This window comes from Corvus cornix, chromosome 3 (assembly GCF_000738735.6).
Source record: "Corvus cornix cornix isolate S_Up_H32 chromosome 3, ASM73873v5, whole genome shotgun sequence".
NCBI classification, from domain to species: Eukaryota; Metazoa; Chordata; class Aves; order Passeriformes; family Corvidae; genus Corvus; species Corvus cornix.
In genome coordinates, this window is record NC_047056.1 from 70,321,692 (window position 1) to 70,342,294 (window position 20,603).

Sequence of the window (20,603 nt, forward strand, 5' to 3'; positions counted from 1 at the left end):
GTTTAACCAGCGTGGGAAAAAGACTGGATCTGAATTAAACCAACTTACTGAAATAACTTTTTTTTTTTTAAGTACAGGCTAACGCGGCACCAAACATCGGCGTTTGCTACTCGGCGCTGAACACAGAAACCCGCGTTAAGGTCACATAAAGGCGGGCGGGCAGCGCTCCCACGGGTGCCGCCAGCTCCGGGCAGCGCCGGGGGCCGGAGCCTCCCGGGCCGGGCCGGGGCTGCGTGCGGGTGTCACAGCCCGCGTGTGCGAGGAGCTCTCGGTGCGTCCCCCAGCTCCGCCCGCAGGGCTGCCCCGGGGTGACCCACGGGCACGCCGGCTCGGGGACGGATTTACGGGATCCACAACCGGTGCGCCCGCGGCCGGGGTCTTGGGAACTGCCGGGCGGTCCCTCCGCCGGCCCTGCCGGAGCCCGACGCCGCCCGGGGATGGCCCGGATCCCCCGGTTCTGTCGCAGCCTGGCGGCGGCGGGGCGCGAGTGGGCGGGTGGGTGTAGGGAAGGCGCGCGGGGGAGATGCGGGACCGTGTGCCCGCGCGCGGCCACGTGCTCGCCGCCACCTGCCGTGGGCACGCGCCCCCCCGCCGCCTCCCCCGCGCGCGCACGTGCACGGCCCGCCACCTGACTCTGCGGGGCGCGCGGGCGCCGCGTCCACGCGAGACGGCGCGGAGCGGCCCGGCCGCACAAGGGCCGGGGAGGGCGGCGGGGGGGAGCGCGTTTTCCATGCGGCGGCGGCCGCCGGCAGCGAGCGCGCCCCGTCCCGCCGGTCCCCGTCCCCGGTCCCGTCACGCGGGGCCGTGTCCCTCAGCGGTGGCGGCCCCACGCGCGGGCGCGGGGTCCCGGGGAGGGCGTGTTGCGGGGCGGGCGCGCGGCCCCCCAGCGGCGGGGCCTCTGCCCGCGCGGCACCGAGTGGGCGGCGGGGCGCGCGCGGCGCGGGGGCGGGGGCGCGCGGGGTCTCCAGTGGGAACCGCGCGCGTTCCCAGTGGCAGCGCCGGGGAGGGCGGGGGTGGGGAGCAAAGGGAGGGGGGAGGAGCGGGCCTCTCTCCCCCCACCCCCGCTCCCTCCCTCCCCTGCCCCTGCCCCGGGGCGGCGGGTGGCGCTGGCCGCGGCGGGTCGGGGCTCGGTGTCCTTGTGCGGAAATGACACACGGTCCCGTCACGTCACGCGAGAGCGCAGCGCGCGGACCCTCGCACACAAAGAGCGGGGGGGAAGCGCGGGCACCAGCGGCGGCCGCTCCAGCCGCCCCCGCCGCCCCGGGGCTCCCGTGGCCCCGCGCGGAGCAGAGGTAAGTCCCGCTGCCGCCGCTGGCGGGGACAGACGCCGCTCCACGCACCCCACGGCGAGCGGGGAGCGCCGCCCCGGCGGGTGGGGGAGGAACGGGGAGGGGGAGACCGAGCGGGGGGGGGGGGGGCGCGGGAGGCGCGGGGCCGGCCCCTCCCCTGGCTGCCCGCGGCCCGGGGCCGCGCGGGCGGAGGGCTCTTTGTTCGCCGCTCCCGGCGGCGCTGCGGCGGCGCGGGTCGCGCGCTCCCGGCCCGGGTGCCTCCATCCGCGGGGCTGGGGGAGGAGGACGACGGGGAGCGGGGGGGAGAGTGGAACGGTCACGCCGCCGTCACCTCCCAGCCTCACCTTAACCCTTCCCCCCCCCTCCCCCCGCGCGCCGGCCACATAGATCCGCCCGGGCAGGGTTCGGACCGGAAGCACCAACCGCCGCCGCCGCCTCGGGCTCGTGGGTCTGACCGCGGAAGCGGCCGCGGCCGCGCCGCGTGCGGGGCGCGCGGGGCGTCCCCCGCCGCAGTGCCCGCCCCCGGGCGGGGCCTCGCGCCGCCGCCGCCGCGCGCGCCGCTCCCACGTGGCGGCCGCTCCGCCGCCCCTCGGTGGGCACGGGGGGAACCTCGGCCGCGCGCGCGCTGCCAGGCACCGGCCGCCCCCGGCGCGGGCCCCCCCCGGCACCGCCCCAGGGCTTCGCGGGCCCCCGGGGACGGCGCGGGGCCACGCGCTCCCGGGAGCCGGGGCCGGGGTCAGGGTCCCGCCTGTCCTATCGTAGGCGGTGGGAGGAGCGGCGGGCGGGTGGTTCCGCTGGAATTCGTGTCGGTCCTTACTGGGTTGCGCTCTGAGGGGCCCGGTGAAGGGCACTGCGGGGGAACGGGCCGCCCTTGCCCCGATCATCTCCCCCCAGGTCACCCGCGGCTTCCCGTGCCCTGATCAGCCGCTGCCTCCGCCCAGGTCGCCGCTCACTGCCCCTGCCCCGATCACCGCCCGCTTCCCCTGCCCTGGTCGCACGCTGCCTCTACCCTACTTTTCCCTGCGGTGTGTCCACACAGCCCTTTGTAAATAGAAGGGAACAAACTCTGAACAAGCAGAATGCGAGCCGGCGGCAGGCCAACAGCCATGTGACGGCTTCCACATAGCGTTGACGCAGTCCCAGAGTTTTTTTGGATTGAAGTGTGAGTAGGGTTTGTCGCTGCCACCTATAAACACAGTGTATGCCTTGACCCTTGGGGCAGAGACATCTAAGCAGGGAAAGAAAAGCCTTTTCTCTGCTTCCAACTTGAATGATTTACATCTCAGAAAACAAATAATTACCAATATATGCTGATGCGTTTTCTTCTGCTGCTAAATCAAACTCAACATTGGACCAACTGAATTTTTATCTTTGCTAAGTATTTTCATAGTTTAGGTGAGTTCCGTGGATAAAAATAAACGAAAGTTGAATGTAGTTTGGAGGAGAATTTAAACTGTCTGCACAAAGTTCAGATGAAACAGTATTTTAAAATAAAAGTAGAGTGAGAGGGGAGAGAGGAAAGCAAAATGCTTTTAATAGACCAGTGGAAAACACATGATTGAAGAAAAGACAAATTCATACATTAATGCTGGAAATAAACCAGGTTAGTGTTTTGCTGATCCCTGCAAGATTAAACTGCTGTTTGGTAAAAGTACAGAGGACAGATTGAAAAAACTTCAGTTTTAGGCAAATTGTGAGAAAACTGAGGAGAGGGATTTTATTTTTTCAAAAATTTGCTTAAACTGCATATTCAACTTAACTAAAACAAAATATGAAAGACCCAAATTAAGAACATGTCCTATAAGTCCTACTGGAAAAATGCCCTTGTTGCAGGCTGGTTTCAGTGGAGACTTGAGGCTTCATGTCCTTCTCCACAGGGTAGCAAGAGGTTTTCGAACTATGTTAAGTATAGCGATTTTTATTGTCCATAAGAGTAATGCTTCCAGGAACATCTGCTGGTTCTTTAAAATCTTCTTCTTTGTAGTTTTAGAACTTATTATTCATGTATTTGCAGTCAGAACGTTTGTAATGTTGGAATATTGTTTCCTATGGTTTTTAATATTACAAGTGTCAGTACTGGATATCAAGAACAAACTTTATTGAGAAACAACACTGCAGCACCCCACTACCTCAAAATGGATAGAATAGAAAGCATTTGCTTTTAGTATTTGTTACATTGTCTACTTGCATTTTGCTCTTTGCTCAGTTAAATGAGGCAACATCCATATCTCAGTTTCTTTAAGACGGGTCATCAGTTTCAAATAAGTTACCTGTTGTTTGTTTGGTAGGGGTTTTTTATTAAGGTGGTTTCAGGTATTGGGCTTCTTCAACCCTCTGCTTCTTCAAAATTTATAAGGCCTTGACAAAATTACGTAAAATTTGAAGTCAAATCACTGGCTCATAGATGTGAAAAAAAGGCAAACATTGCCTCTAAGAAATACATTTTCCAGCTCAGTTTTGAAGTGGTATTTATGTCTAATTCAGTTGAATTGAATTTGAGTTGCATTGTTTTTTACAAAAAAATTGGAGGAATCAAGTGTACCCCGAGGATAATTGCAATATTGAAATTATTGAACCCAGTACTACAGCTAGGAAATAAAAGATGCAGATTACTTGGCTCCCAAAGCAGAATGCAGAACTCGCAGTTCTCTAGGTTTGCTTCTCAGCCCAGCAGGAGAGCTTTCCAAGAGACAGCCTGGAAAGCAGCATGCACCCTGAACAGGAGGCAGCTCCTGGGCAGCCTGAGCAGAGGGCACACGCCTCCAGTGCTTTTTGACTCCGAGACTGCAGAGCTGGCTGTTGGGAATCGTTGTTTCCTCTCATTATTTCCAACTGTTCTGTAGGAATCAGTCTTCTAAAACATCACGAGGGACAGAATTTCACACTGTCACCAGGCACTTGGAGCAGCCCTCTGCTCACCTGCTGCATGGAACGGGGCTGCTTCCACCTACCCACACCAGCTTTCAAGGCTCTGGGCTTCCCATGGGAAGCATTGGTTGCTTTCTGTGGTTCACCCAGGGCGTGTTTCGTATGAAGTACAGGCAGAGACCCAGAGACAGGGAGCCGGACCACACACCTGAGTGTTCACTGAGATTTATTGATCAATCATTGTCACTTGCTGAGAATGAATATATGTACAGTGGTTTTGATTGGCTCTAGATAAATCACACTCTAATTACGTAGTGTAATACCATTGCAATTTTGTGAAGTCCTGTTACAGGATGGTATGTATAAGAGGAGTTGCTAATTTTGGCTGTTAAACAGCAGTTCAATGTACACATCTTGTTAAATTTAGCCAGTGTAATCTCCTTAAAAGATCAGCTTTTTTTTTTTGGTGTTCCTGTCATTTATTTAATTTTACTAGGATATCTGTGCTGTAAGAGGGGTGTTGTATCTTTCACCACATGCTGAAAGCAAAGGAAACTGAGCAGCTTATACCACACATGTTATCAAACACATATTTAATGTTACTAGCAAACAGGTATGTCTTAACATATGACCAAAATATAAAGAACAGTTGACCTCCTCAGAAGCAACACTCGAGTAGAAGACTTTTCATTATGACCTGAGTTATATATGAAGCAATGTACCACCGTGAGGCTTTAAAGGGAATAAACGTAAAACACAATGTCTCAACCCCTGTGCTTTTAATAACATTCTTAGGCTCGATAATGAAGAACTGGGGACATTCCTTCCAACCTACATGAAGAAGCTAAAATACTTAGTGGGATGATGTGCAAACAAGAAGGAACTTCTACACATTTACCATACGTTAGTGAACTGAACAGTACAATGTTATGCAACCATTTACATTCTAAACAGCAAGCTTCTATAAAACTGATAGCCATCGTTATTGTTGTTGTTGTTATTACTATTTAGTGTCTTATTTAAGATAATGATTAATTTTTGTTTATGATAACAATTAACAAGTGTGATGAAATCAGAATTGCTTTCTACCTGCAGCATGTGTACAGTTTTATACTTTCCTATGTGGTTTTCACACTATGTTTCTTCATTTGTTAGAACTTAGTATGTTAGATATGGGAGTTCAAAGAGTAAAGACTTAATTCTTTAGTTACAAACAGCAGAACAGCAGTATTTTTTTCTGGTGGAATTTTTTCATTTGTTTTTTAAGTTAGGATATTAAAGTGATCAGTCAGGCTTTCTTTAAGAATGATTGCAAGGGCAGAAAACTGCCTTCATCTTAACATTATGAGCAGGATCTTTTCTCCATGTGTTGTGCTTTTACAATGGTAAAAATCATAAGAGAGGTCAGGAAAGCATCCTCCGAGACAAACGCATGAATAATTGTTAGGTGGTAAATAGGAGGAGGAGAATGCACATTATGGGAAGATGTAACTTACGAATCAGTTAGGATTCAGTTTCATTTTGTGTATCAATAACTAGGTACAGTTTCATGCTACTTTTAAGTAGCAATGTGCATTATACTCAATGATATGAGACTGAAGTACATTCTGAGTATGAGCAATTTGCTCCCTTACTCATAAAATCTGTTGTACCCCAGTGCTTTAAATCCTTAAGGCTTCAGTGCATTTTTTGGGTAGGTGCATTTTTAATAAATGGATTACATGTTTTGTTCTACGTGCAAAAGCAGCATCAGGGTGGTAGTTAACACTAAATGCACAGAGAAACATTCCAAAACCTTGTTTTTAAGGTGTTCTTCCATACTTTGGAACTCCCAGCACTGCACTGTGTATTGAGCTTCTCTGTTAACCACGGATAATGCCATTTGAGTGTGGAATGTCATTACCAAAGTGATACAACAATGCAGTTAAGTGAGAAGACCTGGTACAGTTTTGGAATAGAGGCAGATGTCTAAGCGAGAGTAATGGAAGCGGGGAGTGTTAAGTCCCTTCATTGAACTACCTTGTTCATTGCCTAGTCTGATGAGAAGGGAGAGCAGGATCTGTGGGAAGGGAATTTGGCCAATAGTGACAGCCAAGGTGTGCTGGGAACCCCCTTTTTTCCCTACTCCCTTGGATCTGGCTGTTGATGTAGCTGATGTTGTAGGTGTTTGGTGTGTTTTGGAATCCTTCTTCCGGAGGATTCACCAGAAAACAGGATGTACTGCAGCATCTGTCTGTATCCCGGCAAGATAGAGCTGCCAAGGCTGCTTGCTCTGCCAGTCACAGTTGCGGGCGTGGGCTCCCAACTTCAGCACAGAGTGTTCACTCTTTCCTAGAACTTGCTGACAGGTGTCCTGTGGATAGCATTGACTAATTATTAGGCTGAGGATGATAAGTATATTTATATTAAGTTTTGAAAGAAATGCATACAAGATTGAAATATGTTTTGCATACTCAACATGATAAGGAACAGCTGCTGGGCATTTGCTTTGTATGGATTTCTTACTCAATTGCTTTTTGCAGTATTTTGCCCCAAGATCTTTAAGATTTTTTTTTACTTCAGCTTTGCTTATTCTCACAATCTGGGCCAGAATGCTACCTCAAAACAGACTTTGACACTGCTACCTCTTTTAAAGAGGAAATAATTATTATTCGTAAGTACTGATGCACAGCAAACAGTATTTTAAAGAGAATGAAATGTTTTATCTTTAGTGGACTTGAAACAAGCAACAAAATTACTGTTAACCTTATATATATGGGGATGCATGCACGGACATGCTCAGGATCAGATACAGACTTTCCCCCTTTCCATAAATCCTAATTTCCTATGGAAGCAATGACGCAATTGCTCTGTTGGTGCCTCTCTGTTTGCTTGCTAGTCACTCAAATTTGAAGCGAGATGGTGAAATAAGTGAGATGGTTGAACGGAGCCAGTGGCTCGCTGGTATGGGGAGAGATTTTAATTCTTCCTTTCCATCACAAACCTTGTGTATACTCCTGAGCCGGGCCCTTTACCTCTATGAATTACAAGGAAAGTAACCTGGAAAAAAGAGAAGTGAGTTGTTTTCTGGCAGTTTATCAAGATGGAAGGTTAAGGTGGGCACCCATGCTTGACCAAGGGAGCAGGTGGGGCTGTGAGGCAGGAAATCAAAGGGACAATTGAATCCTGTCTCTTAACAGAAGCCATTATATGTTAGGTGTCCTTCATTTTCTCATAATACCAGAGTTCTTAAAAATCTCACAAAGAAGACAGGAAGCTAGATAAGGAAAGAGATTATTACTAGGGCTCCCAAAAATGAAAGAAGTTGGAGCTTGTGCTTTTTTTGGCACCAGAGAGCTCAGGTATGGAACAGAGTCTTTGTCGGCCTCATTGGTTCTGACACTTGTTTTGACTATTCACTTTTAATTGTATTCTGGCAGTTTTCAAATTAAAAAAAAAACAACTAATAACACTGTATTTCAAATTTGTGAACCAATGTTTTGACTCAATATTATTTGACCTGAATTCAGGGTAGCTTTTGTCTTCCTGATGTTGTTTCCTTCAGGAAGTTAACTGTTGCTTTGCTTTAATTTTCACTTTTTTCCAGTGTTAAATAGTGGCTCTTCAGATCCTCATTTATCGTCTCCTTTCAGTTTGATTTTATTCTCTGATAGGAATTCTTCTAAAGCATCCTTCCTATTTCAATAGTAGTAATAGCAGGAATTAGAAAGAAAAGATAATTCCATATATCCCTTCCTAAATATTTTATGTTGTTCTATCTACTGCCACCTTTTAGTCTTCTCTTCCGGCTTTGTGTTTAACATGTTTTACTGTTTTGCTCTGATACGGCAGTCTAGGATTACCTGAAAAATCATTCTGATTTCCATTTTAGATATTCTATACCTGTATTGGTAGATTTGCTTACTGTCACCTCAGACCCTCACAAAATGACAATGTGTCACACTCCTTTGAGTACTGGCACATGTTGGTCTTGTACCACAGCCCTCAGAGCCAAGCCTAGTACAGCATGGAAAAGTGCAAGGGAGATCCAGACAGTGACTATCAAAGTATGTGGCATATCAGGGTAAAATATGAACAGTTGGTACTGTGGGATTTTCTTAAGGTCCAGCAGAGCTTTTTGATGGTGCTGTAAGAAGTACACTGCTGTAGGATTTTTCATGAAGAGCTGTAGTGGCTTTGTCTAAATTTATAAATACTGTTGAGTTAGTAAGACATGGAATTAACCCATACCAGTGCTTATCAGGTGGTTTAGAAATTGGCGTGGGCTACTTAGTTTCACGCTGTTGTGTCTCTAGAGAGTTTGCAAAAGTTTAAGTGACATGATTACAGTACTGTTAAGCTGGCATAATTTATATATGGATCAGTTAATAAATGCAAGTCCTGAAATAGGGAATTATGGTGGGTAAAGGGAGTCAGTATCTGAGGGGTCTGTAGTAGCTCTGTGTTCAACTGAGAGAGACTTATTTTTATATATGATGATGAAGACAATCTCATGTTATCCCCTTGAGGATGCCCTTTATAAGGCTCTATATAGGGGCCATGTGGAGGATCAGCACATCAAAGAGTATTTTGGCTTCAAGGGTGGCCCAGTATAAGCTGATTTTATAAATCTGTGCACCTTTTGTTTGGGTGTCACCCATTGTAAATCATACAAAATCTAATCCAGAATGGAACCTCATAGTTGCCATTACAGCCATCAAATTGCCTAGAAATTGAAACTCATATCTACACAGGATTCGAGTGTTTACAGAATTTTTTAACAGTATTTTGAGATTAAAAAAAAAATCTATTCAACCTTATTCAGGAGAGAGGTACAGACTGTTTTCCCCTTCACAACAGATTCTCTGTCTTTCTCTCCCGATCTCTCTTTTTAATTTCATTATAATTCCCACTCCTGGGCTGCATGTACACTTTTGATTGACTGGGTTTATTGACTTGCACTTGTAAAGCAATAATATTCTGGGGCCAGGTAAACACAATGCTGTGTGTAGAGGAGCATGAGCGCAGCGTGACAGTTTGCCAGTCACCCGCTTACCAGTCGAGAGTGTCAGTTTGCAGCTGCATGCCCTGTAAGGGTCAGTGGTATCTGATTAAGTTGTTTGCTTTGTAGATCTCCAAAGATTTAGAATATCTTTAGGAACATGTCCAGAGATTGATGATTGCCCCCAAGTAACTTGCAAAATTAGTTTTCAAGTACACAGAAATACAGCTGAGTTTTTCACATGAGAAGTAACACTAAAATCATGCTAGCATAATACATATATTTGGTTTTGCCTACAAAAACCACATTATTTTGAGGCTGACAGAGGAAAAGGACTTACTGTAGATCTGTGTGCATTATTCTCCTTGAATTGATGCAATCCATATCAAAATATCAAAGATTTTAAAATAAAAATTTGCTCCAGCATGTATGTTACTATCTATGATGTTTTCTTTCTATGATGATTTTGTGTCACCCACAAGGACTATGAATGTTTGACTGTAATAGTAGTGATTTTGTACAGGGCGAGGAGTTCAATACAGTTGACATCAATTTATATACTGCCAAGACACTTTACAGAGAAGGCTAGAATGACTTTTACTTTTCTCCATACCAGAAAAAGACGTACATAACCTGCTGTATGTTATCGACAGTATAGTTTGCATGTTGACAGGTCTGTAGATGGCCATGAAGGTTATTGAAAATAACTAGTTGTTACAAATATACAGACTGGAAAGACTGGAAGTTTTCTGTGGGCTGTTAACTCACACTTTCTTTAGATGAAAAGTAATTACAAGAGGAGATGTAGATATTTTCTTATTCCAGACGATGCTGATATTTATTTTTGTATTTTTGTTTTGTTCTTTAGTGAGATAGAAGATGAATTCAGCTGAAATCACTGATGATGATGAAGGTAAACTATTATACTTCATACAACTTTTGATCAGGCAAAAACACTTGTTGATTTAAGGCCTTCGTCCCCTAATAAAGAATGTAGTTAGATCAAGACAAATTACATTAATGTTTTCTAAAAAGTTACCTAAATAGGGCATTATCTTTGTTAGTCATTATTATTTCTGCTCTACATTCTTTCTCCCCTCAAAAAAAAATCTTCCTCCTGTATGTAACATTATTTGTTTATACTTTAGATTCTTCTTTGGAGAAGAAACTGTCATTTACTGGAAAACTGTATGATTTGACTTTGAGGTGGCCTCAACATACACTTACCATAGAAGTCATAAAAATAATGAAGTTCTTCAAAACACGTTTTCATAAAAAGAAACAAACCACAGAACGTTGTAGTAAGGATGTCATGGTTTTCTGGAGAGGGTGCTTTATCTTTCTAAACCTTCTCTTTTTTCAGTAAAAATTCCTAAAAAAAATGTGAAAGTAGAAACAGAAAATGAAGATGAAGCTCTAGACTGCTCAGTAACTTCCAGATCTGCTGAGAAACACTCACTGGATGGCGCAGTGACTTGCCTACAGGATTCCAACAAACGGAAACAGACCTCCCTTGGCTGTGATGGGTCAGGAGGCCAGCAGGATGCCTTACCCAGCGTGAAGAAGAGACGCTTTACACAAGAGGTGACTTCTCTATACATGACTGATTTCCTAGGCTAAATTCACTGCTGCTATAAGTAGAATTCAAGTCTTGTAACTAAGTTTACATTGGTAATGAGTTTGTTGCAAATGTGGCTAATCTTAAGCCAGTTTGCACACGTCTGGGTATTCTCTAAATAACATGGGAGTGATCATATTTATGAAATACAGTTATAGGTTAATTCATTTATGTGAATTATGTTTTTGTTGTTCATCAGGTAACATAGGAAGGGGCAGTGATTTGGAGTAACTTGGCATGTCTCTGATTACAGTCCCTCTCACGTCACACAGTCCTTCACCTAGATCCTCAGTGGCTGTAATTCATTCTTCTGTCACAAAGATTTAATGTCAATGACACCAGTATAAATTAGTGTATTACTTGAAAGATAAAAATGCAGGGATGCACAAGATGTGAGCCATATCAGGAGCAGAATGTATTACAACAACTGGTGTGGCATCCCACTTGGGACAATCCAGATGTTTCTCTAGCCAGTGATGGAGATGCCCAGTCTCTTCCATGATCCTGATCTAGTGTTTCTAGGCATGGTGGATTTTAATCTCTGCTGAAACTCAGCAAATTTCTTTTTGTCCTTGTTCTTTTCAGTAGGGAGAGCAGTGATCATCCATTCCTAGAAAAATCATCTGCATGTGGGAAAATTCATGTGATGTTGTCCACCCTCAGTCCTTCCTTTCTGAGATTAAAATTCTCTTTTTTCCATCTCTTCTTCAGAGGTCATCTTATATTTTTGTTGTTCCCTTTGAGAGTCCAGAAAGACTAGTGTTGGGCATTGGATAGTCGCATCTCTCCTGCCACCCTCTAGAGCAGTAAAATGACCTCCTGTTTTTCACACTCAGCACTTTATTAAAATAACCTAGATTCAAATTCATCCTCTTTTGAATAACTTCAGGCCCTGGGTTATATTTAGTTTGTGACCTATTCTAATGCACGTATCCTTTTCTGCTGTTCTGCTACCTAGCCAGTTAGTCCATGCTGTATTTGCACATTTCATGTCTCCTTTATAGCCATGTCTCCGTGTTTCTTTTTCTTGACTATCATCTCTCTGACTTCTTAGGGCTGTTTTTTCCCCTGAATGCCTGTGGTAGGTAGGTTTTAATCTTATTACACGGTTTCTTTCTTTTCCTTTCTCTTTTTCTTTTACAATTGTTTTCCTTGCATTCAGATTCTTAAAAGAGCTTTATAATGGTCTCTGAACTGTGCTTGCTTTGCATTTTCCCGTTTGCCATTAATAAATTTTAAAATTTAATTTGTAATTAATTATAACTTTGGATTTATAATATCAGAAATTGACCCAGTAATAACGATGAAAATTCATTCTTGGCTGACCCCAGTGAATCAGCATGTTTAGTTAAATAACCAACCAGAAATAGTCCTCAATCTTAACAGCATTTTTTAAAGTTAATTACTTTTCTAGTACCAGTATTTTGTTTTAATTGATGACTTTATTAACTATTTCTATTTAAACAGTGGAAAAATCTTAATTATTTTCAAGAATGTTGTGCTTGTAGTATATTTTTACTGCACGTCACATAGGCATCTATCTATGATATAAACAGAACTGTATTTCTTTTGGGCTGGTAATTATATTAATTACTTTTTATCTGAAAACTTCACTTTTTTTTTTTTAATTCTGAATACCACTTCATAATCAGAAATTAGTTTTCCCTGATTTTCTTTAAAAACACAAAGTGTAGAAGATTGTAAGTTTGAAAAATTCATGTGAAACGCTTTTTTCATGTGTCTGAAAGAATCTTTCTATGTTTTTTGCTCATGTATTTTTTATTCTTTACTCCTATGCTTGAATATTATGCACTGTATTCTTACAGATATTTAGACTTTGTTTATTAAGCATAACAAAGGTCATAAATGCTGGACTTGAGCACCAAACAGAACAATAACTAAGCAACTTTTAAAACTTGGCTTAGGATTCTAAGAGAGAATGTGAGAGACTATTTCACAATTTCTGGTATTGGTTGATGTTTTCCAAAATACTGCATTTTGCAAATGTTCATAAAAAGTTTAGAACATAAAAACTTGCTGTGCAATTGTAGTATAAAAAGCAGCACTATCTTATGTACACTGAGTCTCATAGTCTCATAGTCTCATACCTTTGCTTCTTTTTTGATTGTACATTAGAACTGATCATCTTAAATGGGTGCAGTATTATCTGAAATTCATGGATGTTTAAAAATCAATGTTACAGAAAACTAATTAGTTAAATTGGAGAATTTACAAAAGCCATATATTTATGGTGTGGATAGTTTCCCAGATGGAAACCATAGACAAGATAATTAAAAGCAAAGGAAAAGAAAATGAGAATGTGTCTGAACTAAGATATCCTTAAATATTTTTGAGGCCCAAATGTTTTGTCATCTGCTAGTAGAATGCTGGCTATGTGTTTCTGAAATGCAAATATTCTGAAATGCAAATCCATCGCGCAGCCAGATCTGACCACTGGGAGCTGCATTAGTGAAGGCAAAAGTTCAGCTGCCATCGTAGCAAAGATCTGCTGTAGTTCTTAGCATGAGCTCCAGAGCACCGTGTCCAAAACTGAGACTGCAAACGTTGATGATCTTACTGTCAAAATAATGAATTCATGTTCTTTAATACACATTCTGATTTGGCCTGACTTTGTGCGTGAGGTGCTCATTAATAGGAGTTACCCTCATATTGCCAAGTTTTATTATATAATTAATTAGGGAAAATAAACAGCACGGGGTCATATGAGAACTGACAGATCTCTGGTGGCCTGTGGCAAGCTATTTAGTAGCAAGGTATTTTAGTAGTAGAAAAGGAATTGAAAGAGTCATATGCTGTTTCTGAAGGAATATTTGGTATATTCTTGGTTAGCAGGAGTGTTAATGAAAGAGCTACTTAGGTGGTAGATCTCACTGTTTGTATAAGAAATGTTTTGTTTTGTTCTTTTGATCTAAAGTAGAAAAAAGCTTTGTAATTCACTTTGGGTGCCTGACTGGGGAGCAGTACTGTGCTTACTGTCAGTGGAGATTTCCATGGCCTGCTTTCAGGTGATGTGGCAGAGCTTGTTACCACTTGGAACTACCTCTGTTTCTTCACTGACAAGTACAGGTGGTGTATGACAACTTCAGTCCCAGCGTAGGAGCCTGCAGTTAGGTGGGGGCAATGTGGATTTCAGTCTGCTCGCAGTCCGGTCGCTGTTCTGTGTGTGGGACTGTTCTATGAGTGAGACTGGAGTGGGACAGTCTTCTAAATGGGAGCTGGAAGTCAGGTGTCCTAGGCACCACCAGAGCCAGGGATTCTGCACGCTGAAATACATCGCCTTTGCGTTATGTTTTCTTTTGATCATCTCTCCACACAGCTTTGGATGTGCAAACACGAGGTTCCATATGGAGGGTAATATGATGTGAGTGAGAGCAGAACTTGGAAACAGCTTCAGTTTAATTGAATGCTGGTTTCTAAACTTGGAGTGGAAACCAGCTTGTTCTTTCTGAGTCTCTTTTGAGTATACATTGCATTAGAAATTAAAAAATAATTAGATTCAATTTGTCGCTGCAGTAAGCAGATGCCAAGTGTGAGTACACATAGGGACCACATTGGTTTCAGGAGTTACAGTTCTGTTTCATAAGAAAGAAATCTTAATTCAAGTTCCTCACTGTAGGACATAATGGGGTCTTCACTAGAATTTCAAATTTCTTATGGCTCTCAGCTCACACCTGAAGTCTGTGTTTCATTTGTTTTAATACTTGAATGCAAATTCTGTAGTTTTTAATCTAATTAATGTTCTATAGAACAAGCCAAGAAAATTGTTTCAGTATAGAAACATTCACAAATCTGGGAGTGTTTTCTCATGTTTGAATTCTGTATGTTGGGTTTTGATTCTGTTGTATCTGCTTAACTTCTAAGAATTATTTGCAATATCCATGTGTTTGCAAAAAAAAACCCCAATCACCCAAGCCTTACATATCTGCTGTGAGATGATGAAAATGCTTGGTTCCAGTTTCAAGCAATGAGAAATAATTACAAATAATTGAGAACATGAAGTCCTTAAGAATTCATTGCTGGTTTTACATAAATAATTTAGAAAATTAGAAATCCACGAATCCAAACTTCCTTGCCTTTCAGAAATAAATCTTCCCTTAGTCGTCCTTTTTAAAAAGATAATACCAAGGTGCATTTCACTTTAAATTTTTATTATTTAAATACAATGCCTTTTAAAAAATAAGTAATTTCTAAGATTTGTGTAGTAGTTTTGCACCATTATAAAGATTTTTTAAAACCCTGTGTATAAACCTTTCACATCAGAAAAAAAGAGAATAAGCATAATTTTTGTGTTTTATAGCCTTTGTGACATTTTCAAAAACTAACCTAAAGAGAGTACTGGAATGTTAAATGCAGTTGTTGGAGGCAATGGCAAGGTCACAGGACTAGGAGTCAGAAAATCTAGATGCTATTCTTGGCTCTGTTGCTGACTTGTCGCCACCCAAATTCTCTACAGCCCAAGGTCCTCATATGCAAGGTGAAGCCTAATGATACTTAATTTGGGGGAGTAATTAGAGCTCTGTGGGTAGAGAGTACTAAGAACTATTACTGCGTTTCTATTCCATGGAGAAAGCCATGAGCCAAAATAAAAAGGAAACCTAAATAATCCTTTACTGTATTTTTATTTTTCCTAGTGAATTTATTAATTTTTATTATTTAACACAACAAGTTCCCTGGAGAAAATTTGACTTTGCATATTTATGTAACAATGCCTGCTTAAGGGGCACATATTTATAGCTAGTATCTTTAAGGCAGTCTTACTAATACAGTGTTTATTCATTTGAAGGGCTCCCTTTCAAACATGAGGAACAGAGATGCTGGCTCACCCACTCAGGTAAATGCAGAGCAGCCAAACAAGAACAAGAATTCTAATGTAACATGGCTCTGTGAAGAAGAATCCTTCAGTGACATAATCACTCCATCTTATAAAAAACCTCTCTATGGCATCTCACACAAAATCACAGAGAAGAAGAACCCACCAGGAGCAGAGCAGTTTGCTTCTTATGAGTTGTTTGAAAAAATCAACCCCAGCAGTCCCTCGCAAATTCGGACTTTGAACGACCAACGCAAAAGAGACTCGACCACAGCCATTGCAGTAGCAGCAGCCACAGCAGATTCAGAATCAAATATATATTCTTTGATACAGAAAATGTTTTACACGCTGAACACCCTCAATACCAATATGACTCAGCTTCACAGTAAAGTTGACCTGTTGTCTCTGGAGGTTAGCAGAATTAAGAAGCAAGTCAGTCCATCAGAGTCTGTTGCAGACTTCAAGCCTCCCCCGGAGTACCAGCTGACTTCCACGGAACTCAAACAAATCATGGATCAAAGCACGTCAGGTGGAGACCTGGCTTGCCGGTTGCTCGTGCAGCTCTTCCCAGAGCTCTTCAGTGACGATGAGTTCGGCAGGAGCTGCAGTGCCTGTGGCTTTCTCAACAAAAGGAAACTTGAATCTCTTCATTTGCAGCTTATTCGTAACTATGTGGAAGTTTGTTATCCTTCAGTGAAGAATACAGCTGTGTGGCAGTTGGAGTGTTTGCCTCAAGTCAATGATTTTTTCAATAGATTTTGGGCTCAAAGGGAAATGGAAAACAGTCAGCAGAATGTGCAATCATCCAGTTTTTATGAGACTGAGCAGGTCGAATCCTCTCATTTTATGGAGGATAAAGAGCAGGAAGAAGCTTTGTCTTTGGACAGGAGTAATGTCATTGCCTCAGATTACATGCTGGATGCTCAGGATCTCAATGAATTTTTAGATGAAGCTTCTTCACCAGGGGAGTTTTCTGTTTTTTTGTTACACAGACTGTTTCCAGAACTCTTTGACCACAGAAAATTAGCTGAAAGGTACAGCTGCTTTGGAGACTCTGGAAAACAACTGCTGGATCCTCATCGGCTTCAAATAATCCGTAGGTACACTGAAATTTACTTCCCAGATGTGCAAGAAGAAGAAGCCTGGTTGCAGCAGTGTGTTCAGCGAATAAATGATGAGCTTGAAAGTACGTATATGGATGGGAGTGAATGTGACCAGATGAGAGATGACTGTTACGATTCTTCTAGTTTACCAGATGATGTATCAATCATAAAAGTGGAAGACAGTTTTGAGTATGAAAAACCTGGCAGACGGTCAAAAAAAATTTGGCTTGTGCCCATAGATTTTGACAAACTTGACTTTCCCCCTCCTGATTTTGATGTCCCTGTCCCGGACTACCTGTTGAACAAAGAACAGATTAAAAGCATATATGAAAGCAGTCTTTCCATAGGCAACTTTGCCTCTCGATTGCTTGTTCTCTTATTTCCTGAACTATTTACTCATGAAAACTTACGGAAGCAATACAACTGTAGCGGATCTTTAGGCAAGAAACAGCTCGACCCCACTAGAATTAAATTAATTCGACATTATGTGCAGATACTGTACCCCAGAGCAAAGAATGACAGAGTGTGGACATTGGAGTTTGTTGGGAAGCTTGACGAGAGGTGTCGACGAAGAGACACGGAGCAAAGGCGCTCGTACCAACAGCAACGGAAAATCCACGTGCCAGGGCCTGACAGGAGGGAATTTCTCACCTATGCAATAAACCCTGAGAGATTTCGGGAAGAATTTGAAGGGCCTCCACTGCCACCGGAAAGAAGTAGCAAGGATTTTTGCAAGATACCACTCGATGAACTTGTTGTTCCTAATCCAGACTTCCCTGTGCCTTCTCTGTATTTGTTGTCTGATAAGGAGATAAGAGAGATAGTGCAGCAGAGCCTGTCGGTTGGCAACTTTGCTGCCAGGCTCCTCGTAAGACTCTTTCCTGAACTCTTTACTCCGGAGAATCTGAGACTGCAGTACAACCATTCAGGTGCTTGTAATAAAAAACAGCTTGATCCCATCAGACTGAGATTGATCCGTCATTACGTGGAGGCAGTTTATCCTGTGGAGAAAATGGAAGAAGTGTGGCATTATGAATGTATACCGAGCATCGATGAAAGATGCCGGCGTCCTAACAGAAAAAAGTGTGATATACTAAAAAAAGCAAAGAAAGCAAAAAAAGTGACGGGCTCCTTAAACTGCTAAGACTTAGACCACTAAATTATTGTCAAGAGTATGCTTTGGTTTAGACAGAAGGGCCTGTCGGGAGCTGAGGGTTCTCAGCACCTGGGACAGTCAGGCACTAAATTTGTTGTGTTTCAATGTGTGTGTTGCATTTCTGTTGGCACCGCAGCAGTGGGAAGTGGCTGACTACATTTGTACATGGGTAGAGACCATCAGTGACAGCTATCAATGACTCGCTAAGAGCATGATACTCGCTGGTGCAAATACATGTATTGAAACTATTACCCCACTCCCCATTTCTGCATCTTCCTTTTCTATCACTTTCTAATAATAAAGAATTTTTTTTTTAATGGTTGTGCTCTTTAAGGGCAGTTTTTCGTTGTACCATTATAAACAGTATTTTTAATTCATTCAGATTTTGAAATGTGTAGACTAAGCTTAATTTAAATTTGAAAGTGCCATTTTCATTGGAAATCATTGGAATATTAGACTTTGCTTCTACAGTAACTGCATCTTCACACTTGTTTTGTTCTTCATGATCTTGAGGTACTGAAAGTAATAATACTGTGTCAAAGAGTGGGTCAGAATGGTGTCGTTTGCATTTTTGACTGTTACGTTGGTTTTATTTCTAAAATCAAGAATTAACTGTTGAAGAATTGAGACATGAGCATAGACACCATGTGAATGGTTTTTTTTGTATTGACACCACAAGCTTGATCGTGCCCCTGTGAGTTCTGTTATTTTTTTGTCCAGTGTAACTGCTGGAGTGACTGAGGATTGCTCATCTTGAGTAGAGCCAGCAGAACAGACCCAAGCCCATACCCATGGAATGTCTTCCCATCACCTGCTTGGCACCCTGTTTGTAAAATAGCAAAAGCAACAGCAGCAACAAAAAGACCTGAAACAAGAACTTAAAAAAATTTTAGACCTTACTTTCTATCAAAATCATGATTCCAAAGGTTTCCAGTGTTGATACTGAATTGCATATATAAACAGTATGTGCAAAGATTGGTTTTGGGATGAAATCCAGTGTTTCAGGGTCCCACAGCATATGAGCTGTGGTAATGTAACTCATTCTTTCCATGAATGCAGCAGCATCTGGATATTTTGGGTGTAGGGATACTGAACTCCCTCACTTTGCCAAATTGTTTTAGTGTAATTAGTAGCTATTTGGAGACATAACTGTGTATGTATAACTTAGGTTCGTATGGTCAAGTTTGCATCATTAATATGTTCAAGTGTAACAAAGACCACCCAGAACCCAATATGGATTTGCTGTATGAATTGTCACTGGAGAGTGCTGCTTTAAAACTAGTTTTCTCTTTCTTTTTTTTTTTTTTTTAATTTTAATACTGATAGAAATGGTGAGAGAGAGTCAAACATGGATTCTTAAGACAGTAAAGACAGTGGTTGCCTACAGAGCATCACTGGAACACCTTGGAGCAAGTGTTGATGTTCTCTGTGGTCCTTTTCTGTTGTTTACTTAGATGGGTCATAGCAAATTTTAAGTCAGTTCCAGTGTAATTTTCTATTTTAGCATTTGTAAGAAAGTACAAAATACTTGATATTTTTACTTCAGATTTTTAGAATTTATTGTTCTTAGACTCCTATTGATCCCTTAAAAAGGAAAACAAAATGGTTTTTCCTGATGGCAAGAACTAGTAAAAGTATTGTGTTAAACTGGGAGTAAATCATAGATAGTAGCATTTGCTCATTTTGCCCATGTGCTAGAAACATTCTCAAAGAATGTATGAAGAAAGTCATGAATGTACTAAATCACACACTGATACTGTTTATATCCATTTAAATGTTTCTGTTGGTTTAAGTAATAGCAGACCATACTCAAAATGGATATCAGAGTAAATACGGCTGTAATAAATCGAAATCATTTTACCAAAGATAAAGAACTGATACCACAATGTCTGCATCTGTTCATTTTAGTGCATAAATTTATCAAATTGAATGTATCAGAAACCAATACTCTCTTGTCATTGTATGCTACCTAGAAACTGTGAGATTTTTTTTACATGCACTTTTATGGGATATATAAAATAACAGAAGATACTAACGGCTGTTTAATTTGTGGTTGCAAATGGCTGGCCAAAAGGTAAGAAATACAATTTTATTTTCTTATCTTAATGTCATACATTTCACCAGTTAGTGATGTCAAAGCTCCCAGAAGAATTCAATATATATTAAACTTTTTTACAAGGGATAGATGTTACTAGCTAGCATGCAAGTTTGAGACATACTGGCTTTTACTGTAGATGTTGATACTAAGTCAAAAAATCAGTCAATTCATATTATCTAAAAGGAGTGAAAAAACCAGTTTGATAACTGACCATAAAAATGATAATTTTTGAAAGTGGGTATAAAAATATTTTTGTTGTGATTTTTTTCTCTTCTTACTGCTGTGTACATTCCTTTTGTCCCACTCTTCACAACCCTTTCATGATTCATTTGATTGTATGATTTATAACTGATACCAAGAAAATACAGACATATAAATAGTGGCATCGTTCATTAACAAAAGCTCTTGCAGTGCATCTGAAGTACAGCCACTTCATCCAGTTGGTCAGTCTTGTAAATAAATTAAAGGTATATTATTTTCATACAAGAGGAATGTTGTCTGGTGATTGTTTGGGTACAAGCAGGATTTTTTTCCTATAAAGTCTGTTACTAAGATCTGAGATAACCTTAGCTAGTCGGACAAATACATAAAGGAAAACACCTGAATTTGCTGCATCCAGTTAAAAAGATTTTTCTGTCTTTCAGACTGCTTCTGTTTAA

The 20,603-nt window shown here is 42.2% G+C and overlaps 1 protein-coding gene across 1 annotated transcript; it reads left to right on the forward strand.

The window, feature by feature from the left end:
* The first annotated feature begins 1,061 nt into the window (after window positions 1–1,061).
* On the forward strand, window positions 1,062–20,430 carry BEND3 (BEN domain containing 3). Its single transcript, XM_039569442.1, has 4 exons — window positions 1,062–1,292; window positions 10,007–10,051; window positions 10,502–10,722; window positions 15,561–20,430. Exons 2-4 carry the CDS (start codon window positions 10,018–10,020, stop codon window positions 17,832–17,834), a joined length of 2,529 nt encoding a protein of 842 aa, XP_039425376.1. The 5' UTR covers window positions 1,062–1,292; window positions 10,007–10,017; the 3' UTR covers window positions 17,835–20,430.
* Window positions 20,431–20,603: the final 173 nt, after the last annotated feature.